At 40.5% G+C, this 12,685-nt stretch overlaps 1 protein-coding gene across 1 annotated transcript in view; it reads left to right on the top strand.

The window, feature by feature from the left end:
• The window catches only part of KITLG (KIT ligand), a 126,186-nt gene that overhangs the window by 45,063 nt on the left and 68,438 nt on the right, over positions 1 to 12,685 (top strand). The window contains exon 3 of the mRNA XM_052640818.1: positions 11,373 to 11,435. Coding sequence (XP_052496778.1) covers positions 11,373 to 11,435 — 63 coding nt within the window. The remainder of the gene's footprint in view (positions 1 to 11,372; positions 11,436 to 12,685) is intronic.

The following is a 12,685-nucleotide window of genomic DNA, read 5'->3' as shown; positions in this document are numbered from 1 at the left end:
TTACTGGGGTGTTTGATACCAGCTCTGCTGTTATCCAGCTGTTTGACTTTGGACAAGTAAATCTCTGAACCTTTCTGGGATTCAACTTTTGGTTTTGAAAATGAGGAATTAGGACATAATCAGTAGTTCTTAATCTAGAATTCATAAACTTTCAAACTCTTTCCAATGAAATTCCAAATTATGCTTGCTCTGTGCCTTATGTGTTTCTGGTGGTGGTTTATTCGCTAAGTTGTGTCTAGCTCTTGCCATCCCATGGACTGTGCCCACCAGGCTCCTCTGTCCATGGGATTATCCAGGCAAGAATACTGGAGTGGGTTGTCATTTCCTTCTCCAGGGAATCTTCCCAGCCCAGGAATTGAACCCGGGTCTCCTGCATGGCTGCTGCTGCTAAGTCAATTCAGTCGTGTCCGACTCTGTGCAACCCCATAGATGGCAGCCCACCAGGCTCCCCCATCCCTGGGATTCTCTAGGCAAGAACACTGGAGTGGGTTGCCATTTCCTTCTCCAACTCCTGCACTGCAGGCAGATGATTTACCAACTGAGCTATAAGGGAAGCCCTATGTGTGTTTCTAAGAACATGTGTAACTTTTCATCTGCTTCCCAGAGAAGTCTGTAACTCTCCCCCCAAAAAGATAAGAACTAGCAAATTGGATAACTTGGGAGGCCCATTTTAGCCCTGAGATTCTCTTATTCCATAGTCCTACTTCTTCAGATTGTACGTGTTGGAATAATCCAGTTATGCCTTGACTAAAGGAGGTTATATCAGATTAGATTTACTTGTTTTTCAGGCATAACATTTGTACATTTTACTTGAGAAAAAGAAAGTGGGTTGAGAATACCTTTTTACCCTTTGCTCATTGTAATTTATTCGACTAAAATCATTCCTTCACCAATGCTGCCAGTTCCGCCTTTGCTGTAGGTGGCAACTTGCACTCTGCCCACAAATCTTAAGTTTGTTTGCTTGGGGTGACTCCCATGTCACAGAAGCGTATTTGTGACTTCACTGTCATTTTCTTTTTAATTTCTTTTTGGACATTTTGTACTACACCTATAGTCCCCATGGTTTCCATTTGAAACCCTTCTGGCATGTTTACTCAGCATAATAGTTCATCTATTTACAGAACATTTTGCTTTGTTACTAAAAAATGTTGCAAGACTTGTGTTAAATGGCAAACTCAGACCTACCTAAAGAAAGGGTATTTGGGAAGGGGGTGAATCAAACTTTAAAAACGTGTATCTTTGGAGTGGTTCAACTGCAGCTCTTAATGACTATGTTGATAAAAAAGGAATCCAAACATTGAAATAGATCAATTTAGTTTTTCCTTCTGTTCTTTCTACTGTCTGGGGGAGTTTAATTGAATGTGACTTTGCTGCTTTTTGAAAACATTTTTATCTTTATCTGTTGGGTAATTATTTGTCTTCCTTAAAATGTTTAAGGCAGGTTGCTGTTCTAGCCCTCATCTTATAAAAGTGGAAATCACTGTCTTTTCAAGGTCAGTCTATAGATCAGTAGCGTAAAGTCAGAAATTTGTGGCTTTCCTGGTCTTGCAGTAGGCAATTATTTTAAACAGATTAATACATGACTCTTACAGTTTGGCATAATAGGAAATTATAAAAATATTCTTAGATAACAAATTTCACACTTCGAGTGGACAGTTTTGAATAGTGCTGAATTTTTATTCTCTTCAAATACAATGTTCTTTGGATAGAATTACCACTGCATTAAAATGGAGGATTGGAGTCTCTGCATCTTCCCATTTCAAAGTATATCTTCTCTTTAAAAGCAGAGGTCCCCCATAGTTTTGTTTGACCATTGAAGAACAACAGTTTGATAGCTGGATAGTTTTTAAAGTTGATTTTTTATTAATTTGCAATATTTGGCATTTTACTTTCTGCTCCTGCAGTCAGTAGATTTTTTTTTTCCCCTCTATTTAAAGCTAAATTTTGGACTTAAACAGTACTCAAAGGACAGAGTATATTAGAAATAATATTTGTAAAAATTGACTAGCTATGTTGCCAAGCATGTCAATCTTATCATAAAGAAAATGTTGTTCTTCCTTTGTAAGATAAACCACTTAGGTACAGTATCTCCTGCTCCTTGACTTTTTTACAGCAGATATTATTGTGTGAACATCCAAGCAACACTCAAAGCATTGTCTGTGGATTTTCTGTTTTAGTCATTGCAGCTCTAGGAGGTAATGATTTTGTCCACCTGTGTATTCTTTACCATCTGGGTCAAAGGGAAGCCTGACTAATGCACCAGTGTATTGATTAGGCAGCTGAAGCCTAGTGATGGTTAGTAACCTGATGATTCTTACCTGGAAACTGGGAGATGACTAGTAGTATGAACCCATAACTGCTTATCTCTGGAACATAAGAACCCAGTTCATAATTTATGATGTCTTAACATGTCAGTATCAACTGCAGTTTAAGAACAATCATTCTATCCTCTTGAATTGTATTTCCTAGGTAGAAGTCTCCTTACTTTATGATTAGGAAATTATAGATTAGGACTACTTAACAGGACTCATCATCATAAGGTGTGTTTATGAAGCAGACCAACATTTTTAAATTAATTTTTATTGGAGTATCATTGCTGTACATGTTGAGTTAGTTTCTGCTGTGTAGCAAACTGAGTCAGTTATACATATATCCTCTCTTTTTTAGATTTCCTTCTCATTTAGGTCACCACAGAGCATTTAGTAGAGTTCCCTGTGTTAGACGGTAGAGACCAAATGGTTTTAATCTCTTTCATTTGAAGGAGACAAGGATCATCTAAACTTATTTAGGTATTGTTCACTGAGGAAAGAGGAGCCAGAAAGTCTTGTGAGTTGTCATGTTAATTTCTTCTAAATCACTGACTGAGTCATTATTTAAAAAACAAAAAAGCAATTGACCCGGTGAGATTTTTAGTCAGTATGAACAAGAAATGGCTTATAAGGGGCAATAAAAAGGCAAAAAGCCTTGTTCTGTTATTTCTGAGGACTGAACAACCAGTGTTACACTAAGCTGTGGCATGGGAGGAAACTGAGATATTACCGGGATATTTTAAGTACAAGCATAGAAGGCTTTTTTTGCTCTAAGAATCAGCAGTGATTCTTAAACTTCTCTGCATCACAGAGACTTTGAGAACTGGACTCTTTTCCTCAGAAAGGTCAACTGTGTGTGCACTGTTTCATGTAGGCTCAAGGGAATCATGAGTTACTATCATTGCATTTTGATTCTTATCAACATCTTGGCAGAAACAACTGAGACAAGGTTCTCACTGAGGATGTCCAAAAAGCCACTGATTTCACAAGACTGAGAGACCTCAATGATGTTTGGATCTTGAGATCCAGAGCTTTCAGATCAGTGATCTAGAGAGGGAGTTAAATGTTCTGACTTTGAGATTTTTTTCTCCCGAGTCCAAATACCTACAGGGCATGGTAAGTCTTTGGCTTGCAAAGACTTTTTTGGCCAAGTTTCCAGCATTTCCACATGCTATTATAGCCATGGTAACTAACCCACATCCAAGGTGAGAGAAACCCAAGTAAGACGGTAGGTGTTGCAAGAAGGCATCAGAGGGCAGACACACTGAAACCATAACCACAGAAAACTAGTCAGTCTAATCACATGGACCACAGCCTTGTCCAACTCAGTGAAACTAAGCCATGCCCTGTGGGGCCACATAAGATGGGCGGGTCATGGTGGAGAGAGCTGACAGTATGTGGTCCATGGGAGAAGGGAATGGCAAACCACTTCAGTATTCTTGCCTCGAGAATCCCATGAACAGTATGAAAAGGCAAAATGATAGGGTACTGACAAAGGAACTCCCCAGGTCAGTAGCTGCCCAATATGCTACTGGAGATCAGTGGAGAAATAACTCCAGAAAGAAAGAAGGGATGGAGCCAAAGCAAAAACAATACCCAGTTGTGGATGTGACTGGTGATAGAAGCAAGGTCCGATGCTGTAAAGAGCAATATTGCATAGGAACCTGGAATGTTAGGTACATGAAACAAGGTGAATTGGAAGTGGTCAAACAGGAGATGGCAAGAGTGAATGTCGACATTCTAGGAATCAGTGAACTAAAATGGACTGGAATGGGTGAATTTAACTCAGATGACCATTATATCTACTACCGTGGGCAGGAATCCCTCAGAAGAAATGGAATAGCCATCATGGTCAACAGAAGAGTCCAAAATGCAGTACTTGGATGCAATCTCAAAAACAACAGAATGATCTCTGTTCGTTTCCAAGGTAAACCATTCAATATCACAGTTATCCAAGTCTATGCCCCAACCAGTAATACTGAAAAAGCTGAAGTTGAAGGGTTCTATGAAGACCTACAAGACCTTTTAGAACTAACACCCAAAAAAGATGTCCTTTCATTATAGGGGACTGGAATACAAAAGTAGGAAGTCAAGAAATCCCTGGAGTAACAGGCAAATTTGGCCTTGGAATGCGGAATGAAGCAGGGCAAAGGCTAATAGAGTTTTGCCAAGAGAACACACTATTCATAGCAAACACCCTCTTCCAACAACACAAGAGAAGACTCTACACATGGACATCACCAGATGGTCAACACCGAAATCAGATTGATTATATTCTTTGCAGCCAAAGACGGAGAAGCTGTATACAGTCAGCAAAAACAAGACTGGGAGCTGACTGTGGCTCAGATCATCAGCTCCTTATTGCCAAATTCAGACTTAAATTGAAGAAAGTAGGGAAAACCAGTAGACCATTCAGGTATGACCTAAATCAAATCCCTTATGATTATACAGTGGAAGTGAGAAATAGATTTAAGGGACTAGATCTGATAGAGTGCCTTTTGAACTATGAACTGAGGTTCGTGACATTGTACAGGAGACAGGTCAAGACCATCCCCATGGAAAAGAAATGCAAAAAAGCAAAATGGCTATCTGGGGAGGCCTTACAAATAGCTGTGAAAAGAAAAGAAGTGAAAAGCAAAGGAGAAAAGGAAAGATCTAAGCATCTGAATGCAGAGTTCCAAAGAATAGCAAGGAGAGATAAGAAAGACTTCCTCAGTGATCAATGCAAAGAAATAGAGGAAAACAACAGAATGGGGAAGACTAGAGATCTCTTCAAGAAAATTAGAGATACCAAGGGAACATTTCTTGCAAAGATGGGCTCAATAAAGGACAGAAATGGTATGGACCTAACGGAAGCAGAAGATACTAAGTAGAGGTGGCAAGAATACACAGAAGAACTGTACAAAAAAGATCTTCATGACCAAGATAATCATGATGGTATGATCACTCACCTAGAGCCAGACATCCTGGAATGTGAAGTCAAGTGGGCCTTAGAAAGCATCACTACGAACAAAGCTAGTGGAGGTGGTGGACTTCCAGTTGAGCTGTTTCAAATCCTGAAAGATGATGTTGTGAAAGTGTTGCACTCAATATGCCAGCAAATTTGGGAAACTCACCAGTGGCCACAGGACTGGAAAAGGTCAGTCTTCATTCCAATTCCAAAGAAAGACAATGTCAAAGAATGCTCAAACTACTGCAGAATTTCACTCATCTCACACACTAGTAAAGTAATGCTCAAAATTCTCCAAGCCAGGCTTCAGCAATACGTGAACCGTGAACTTCCAGATGTTCAAGCTGGTTTTAGAAAAGGCAGAGGAACCAGAGATCAAATTGCCATCATCTGCTGGATCATGGAAAAAGCAAGAAAGTTCCAGAAAAACATCTATTTCTGCTTTATTGACTATGCCAAAGCCTTTGACTGTGTGGATCACAATAAACTGTGGAAAATTCTGAGAGAGAAGGGAATACCAGACCACCTGACCTGCTTCTTGAGAAACCTTTATGCAGGTTAGGAAGCAACAGTTAGAACTGGACATGGAATAACAGTTTGGTTCCAAATAGGAAAAGGAGTACGTCAAGGCTGTATATTGTCACCCTGCTTATTTAACTTCTATGCAGAGTACATCATGAGAAACGCTGGGCTGGAGGAAGCACAAGCTGGGATCAAGATTGCCGGGAGAAATAGCAATAACCTCAGATATGCAGATGACACCACCCTTATGGAAGAAAGTGAAGAGGAACTAAAAAGCCTCTTGATGAAAGTGAAAGAGGAGAGTGAAAAAGTTGGCTTAAAGCTCAACATTCAGGAAACGAAGATCATGGCATCTTGTCCCATCACTTCATGGGAAATAGATGGGGAAACAGTGGAAAGAGTATCAGACTTTATTTTCTGGGGGGGCTCCAGAGTCACTGCAGATGGTGACTGCAGCCATGAAATTAAAAGGCGCTTACTCTTTGGAAGGAAAGTTATGACCAACCTAGATAGCATATTCAAAAGCAGAGACATTACTTTGCCAAGAAAGGTCTGTCTAGTCAAGGCTATGGTTTTTTCAGTAGTCAGGTATGGATGTGAGAGTTGGACTGTGAAGAAGGCTGAGCGCCGAAGAATTGATGCTTTTGAACTGTGTTGTTGGAGAAGACTCTTGAGAGTCCCTTGGACTGCAAGGAGATCCAACCAGTCCATTCTGAAGGAGATCAGCCCTGGGATTTCTTTGGAAGGAATGATGCTGAAGCTGAAACTCCGGTACTTTGGCTACCTCATGTGAAGAGTTGACTCATTGGAAAAGACTGTGATGCTGGGAGGGATTGGGGGCAGGAGGAGAAGGGGCCGACAGAGGATGAGATGGCTGGATGGCATCACGGACTCTATGGACGTGAGTCTGAGTGAACTCCGGGAGTTGGTGATGGACAGGGAGGCCAGGCGTGCTGCAATTCATCGGTTCGCAAAGGGTTGGACACGACTGAGCAAGTGAACTGAACTGATTCTCTTATGCATTTTCCCCCTAGTATCACTGAGTATGATCAATCCTTAAGATATCCAAAAAAATGAAGAGATAGCAAGTGGGCCTCTCTAGTAATAGAGTGAAAGTGTTAGTTTCTCAGTTGTGTCTGACCCTTTGCAACCCCATGGACTATAGCCTGCCAAGCTCTCTGTCCATGGGAGTCTCCAAGCCAGAATGCTGGAGTGTGTTGCCATTGCCTTCTTTAGGGGATCTTCCCTACCCAGGGATTGAACACAGATCTCCCATATCCCAGGCAGATTCTTTACCATCTGAGCCACCTGGGAAGCCCATCATATCACAAAATGACTTGTTTTGGAAGTTTTATGCATTTTCTAATCTGATACAGTATTTAAATCCTCACACTCCAAACCATTTCTTTCATTGGAATAATTTGAGCTTTGATAAATTTTCCATCAATTAGGTTCTATTTCTTTTTAATTTTTGCCCTGAACTTATTTTGCTAGGACAGTTAGGTTTTCAAAATCTGTAGCCGTATCCGTATCCACATAACCTTACCAGCAGGATGCTTCCTTGGAATCTAAAGCACGTCTCTGGTTTTTCAGCTTCTAATCTCTGTAGAAATATTTAATGCGTGTTCAGTACTCTCCCACTGGTCTTCTAAACTGCCCTGGTCTGTCTTCTCTCTTTGCTTCAGTGCATACTTCCAAACTGTTGCTGCTGCTGCTAAGTCGCTTCAGTCGTGTCCGACTCTGTGCGACCCCGTAGGTGGCAGCCCACCAGGTTAACATTCAGTGTAACACCACTGCTTACATAAGGAAGTTAAATCCAACTGAATTCTTAGTAATTTTCTCCTTCAACTTCTTCATCTTACAGATGAGGGGTAGAGATTCCACAGGAAGGAAGCAATGTGCCTAAGACAAGAGTGACTTGTAGGGCTCTAGTGGTGGAACTGGTTCCACTGAACCTTACTGCTTCCCACTTGGCCTCCGTGGCCCAACATTCAGGTCCCTCACTGATGTGGGTCTCCTGGTATATTTCTTACCTCCTACCGGCTAGAGCCTGAATGATCTGTCCCTGGTCTACCATGTCTTTGTCTTTGCAGATGTCCCTTCCTTCCTGTATTTAGAATGTCCCTCTCCCTTGCAATTATTAAGTACTCATTCACACACAACACTAAATAAGTATTTTAAACAAGTTACATTATCCTTGTATAGTCTTAATAAATCCACCAGCTCAGTTCTGTGATTCCCATTTTACCTATGTGGAACTTGAGGCTAAAGAAGATTTGGTAACTTGCCCAAGATCACTGAATTAGCACGTGGCAGGACCTGGATCCAGCCTGAGCAGTGTGTCCCCAAGACCTGTGCTGTGAGTCCTTCGTCAAAGTAACTGCCTCGAAGGAACAGCTTATCTTCCTAGTTCCAGGCCAAAGGCTCCCTCTACTCTATCAAATTTCTGCAGTGCTCACCATGCATAAGAGAAACAGAATTTATCACAAGGTTATCTGTGCTTTTTGGATGCTATTCAACATACTATGAATGTTTATAAAGTAAAATAATAATTCATGAAGTGGCCATAAAAAATATACAACTTGACTTCCTAATTTCTCTTCCAAATGTGATTGGAAATGAACCAGTGCATTCCAAGAAAGTAATAATGTGGAGACTGATCGACAGATGACTGCTGAGACCTGCACAAATCCCAGAGCCGGGATTTGTGTGCTCACTCGCACTGTGTACTCATGTCTGTGACCCCGAGATGCCAGTTAACCCCTCTGAGCCTCCATGTGTCGTTCGGTAAAATAGACCCAATAATATGTATCTTGGTTGTGACAGAGACTGTGTACCAAAACCTTTTAAACTTTTAAAGCATTTTTCAAAAATAGTATTCCTTTTCAGCTCCCTTAGAAACTAAATATCAGTAAATCAGTTTAAGGCAGAAATTATTATGCTATACTGCCACCTCCCCCCCCCACCCCCACCCCTCCACCGTCCACCCCCGCCCCCCCACCAAGTGGTAAGGTTTCTTTGACTTCTTTGCAGCAATTTTTACATGTCAATTACTAATAAAACAGAATTGGCCAGCGTATCTTACATTTTCTCTGCTCTCTTGGTACATACTCAGATCATAAGTTTTCTGAATACTAATTTGGTCAGTTCTGTATTTATTTTCCGATAATGTTAACTGTGCTTAAGGAAGGGGGCTAGATTGTCAAGCACCTGTGTTCAGAACACCCACCATTTCATGCCATGCTTCTCCATCTGGAATGGCTTTCACTTACCTGGTCGGTTCGTAACAAAACAGAATGGTGCTGCTCATTCTGATTCCAGCTTTTATACCTGTGAAGCTGTTAGCTCTGCTTTCCACCGGGGTTTCCATAAAATGATGAGGTCCATCTGCTTTTCAAATATGGGGGTGAAGATCCACAAGACAAAAGAAATCCTGGAAGCATGGTGGGAAGTTTGACCAAGAGAAAGAACGTTAATGTGAAAAGTCACCCTGAACTTAAAGAATGCCACCTCCTGTGGCAGTGCAGATGTGTTCTCAGTAAGCAGTGCAGACTTGACTGTTTTCTTGGGGGTGGCACGAGGAGAGATGTTTGTGAGCCTCACAAGTGGGAAATATCTAGGACAGTGTGCAGAGAGTAGATGGGTGACCACGTGTAGTTGAGCTGAGAGGTAACGGAGGCGTGGCTGTCAGAGACCTGAGTTCTAGTCCAGACTTAACAGGTAGTAGTCATGTGACCTCAGTCAAGTTATTTGACCTCTTTGAGTCTTAAGTTCTTCATTCATCAATTTACCAATACTATGTGAAAGTGATTCTGAGGGTTGGATGCGATCATACAACGTAAGCCCATAATGAACACAGTGCTAGAACATGGTAAGTATTTGGGAAGTGTTAGGCTGGAGGCTGAGATGAGTGTGAGGTGGTTCCATTGGATGTTGGATGGTAGCACGGATAATGGGATCACCTACTGCCTTGGCACCCCTCTGACTGCATATGCCTTTACCTAGATTCTTTTCTCAGCAAATTGTTCTCAAATTCTAGAAGCTATTGGCAAAGCCAAGACGAAACATAAGGGCTGTGTTCTGGGAGTCTTGTCAGAGATGAACTAGTCTGAAAATATGTACCAGGTTCTAGCTCACGATGGAGAATAGTGATGATTTTAGAAATAGGGTAAAGCGGAAAATGAGTCTGCCAGAGCAGGTAGACCCACCGAAGATATAATAGAGCAAAACCACTTTTTTTACATTGTGTATTGTTTTAAGACCCAGCGGGCTAAGTCAATTTGTACATAGAATAAATGGGCCATATTCTACAGAAGGAAATTTTAACTGTGCTAGAAGGGTGAGATGTCAGAGCTGGTGATATGTAGAAAAGGAGACAAGTGAACCGAAAACTCTGTAACTTACTAGATCTTGTGCCTTGGAAGTCAGTTTCCAGTATAGCTCTCAGTAAAGAATATGGATTGTTTATGATGCTTGGCACACTCATCTAAATTCTTAAATTGACTCTTAGAGACAGGTACTTTTTCTTTTTTTTTTTTTAATTGGAGGACAACTGCTTTACGATGTTGTGCTGGTTTCTGCCTTACAAAAGTGTGAATCAGCCATATATGTGCTTATATTCCCCCTGCCCAGTCTCACCCCCATCCCCACTCTGTGATAGGTCATCGCAGAGCACCAAATTGAGCTCCCTATTATACGGAAGTTTCCCACTAGCTAGCTATTTTATACATGGCAGTGTATATAGGACATGGATACTTTTATCTCCACTTTACAGATGAGAGAAACCAAAGTAGAGTTTAGATTTTTTCTAAATTCCCTGGTTCTAAATCAGGTGCTTGTTCAACTTATGCCACAATGACTGATGGAAATGGGTTAGATATTTTTTGAAAGTCTTTAAGAGAAGCTAGTTAAACATTTGAGGCATCTCAAACGTTCAGTGCCAGGCAAGTAGGTTACGTTATATCACAAAACTGAATCTTTCTAAATTAATTAACTGATAAAGCACGTGCAGCTTATAAGTATCATTGTTCTTTTGAAACTTAACACTTTTTTTTCCTAGGATTAACATAGAACAGTAGTTCTCTAACTTGAGCACACATCAGAATCACCTGGAGGACTTGTTTAGTAAGATTCAGTAGGTCTGGTGTGGTCCGAGGCTTTGCATTTCTAACAGGTTCCCTGGTGCCGTTGATGCATCATTTGGAGGACCACTTAACGAGAAAAATACACCGTGTTACTGATCCTTCGGAGGAATAAATAGGAAAATAGTCCTGAAGGGAAATTCCAAGACCACAGATGGAAGCTGAAATTCAAATCATGTTTCCAAACTCAGTAGATTATAGTTAGCCACCCATAACTGAATTTGGAGTGAAAAAAGATTTGTATTATTACTTCATTTCTGGAGAGTGCTTTTGATTGCAAAGGGAAATCAAGAATGAAAAATCACTATGTATGTAAATGTTGAAAATCAGTGGTAATTTAAAAGGAAACTAGGTTTGCAGGTGTTTTTCTCTAAACCACTAAAAACAATATGATTAACTGATGTGTATGGATTTTCTTACAGATTTTTTTTTCTCTTTTGGTCTCTGTAGGTGGCAAATCTTCCAAAAGACTATATGATAACCCTCAAATATGTCCCCGGGATGGACGTTTTGGTATGTAAACTGTACATTTCTGGGTTTCATTGTGGTAGCTGACAAAAGAAACGGGGTCATTCATATTGAGATAGGAAACTATCTGCCATTTAAGAGTTTGCTAATTGTCAGAATTTGGAGAAGGTATCTTTGGAATTTGACTTGTATATTCATATTTTTTCCTCAGGCAACTGCTAAATTTTGGTTTGGTTTGAACATTTCAGCATGTGTCTCCCCCCTATACTCCCAAAGCACCTAAGATCACCTTTATAGCTAGCCACTGACTTCTCTTTTTCTTTCAGCCTTCCTCCAAGCAAAGGCTCAAGTGTAAAATTATGTAAATTACTTTCATATCTGAAAAGGTCCTATAAAGTCTCCTATTTAATTTGAGAACACAAAATGTTTTATCCCTGAATTTATTTGCAGTGTGATTGATTCTTCAAAATTTGCAATAAAAATGTAGCCATGATTGTAGGTACGCTTTTATGACTAACCAAGAATTTTCATTGATTTTCTAGTTACGTAGTGTTAGTATTAAGTCATGAAGAAATATTTCACATATAGGGACTAATGTAATGACTGTGGACCCGTCACATAACGTCAGATGTTACCATTTTGCAGTATTTGTTTCAACTGTATTTTTTAATTGGAGTATAATTGCTTTACAATGTTGTTTCTGCTGTGCAATGAAGTGAATCAGCCATGCGTATACATATATCCCTTCTCTCTTTGGACTTCTGTCCCACCTACCTCCACCCCACCCATCTAGGTCATCACAGAGCACCAAGCCGAGCTTCTTGTGCTTTTATATATAAATAGCAGGTTCCCACTAGCTATCTGTTTTACATATGGTAGTGTATATATGTCAATCCCAGTCTCCCAATTCATGCTACCCTTTCCCCCATCCCTCTCTTTCCCCTCATGTCTGCAAGTCCAGTCTCTACCTCTGCCTCTCTATTCTTGCCCTGGAAATAGGTTTCAAATGTACTTTTTAATAGTGAATCATGATAAATTAAAGCCCCGTATATACCTCTCTCCTATACCCTTAAGTACCACTTTTTCTCTTAGGGAGAGCTTATCTCTTAGGAATAAGTATTCTGAGCTGGAGTTTCTCATGCCAATGCATGTTTTCAGGGCTTGACATGAGGGTACCATCCCCTCGGAGTTGTGTTGAGTGTTACCCCACAGTAGCCGTACTCTTTCTTATACTTTGATAGCAAACTCTACATCCATATATATATGATACCATGTTTTGCATATTTTCATATTTT

Source organism: Budorcas taxicolor, chromosome 5 (genome assembly GCF_023091745.1).
Source record: "Budorcas taxicolor isolate Tak-1 chromosome 5, Takin1.1, whole genome shotgun sequence".
In the NCBI taxonomy this organism is placed as follows: Eukaryota; Metazoa; Chordata; class Mammalia; order Artiodactyla; family Bovidae; genus Budorcas; species Budorcas taxicolor.
Note: the sequence above shows the minus strand (reverse complement) of the source record. Positions and strands in the feature narration are given on the sequence as shown.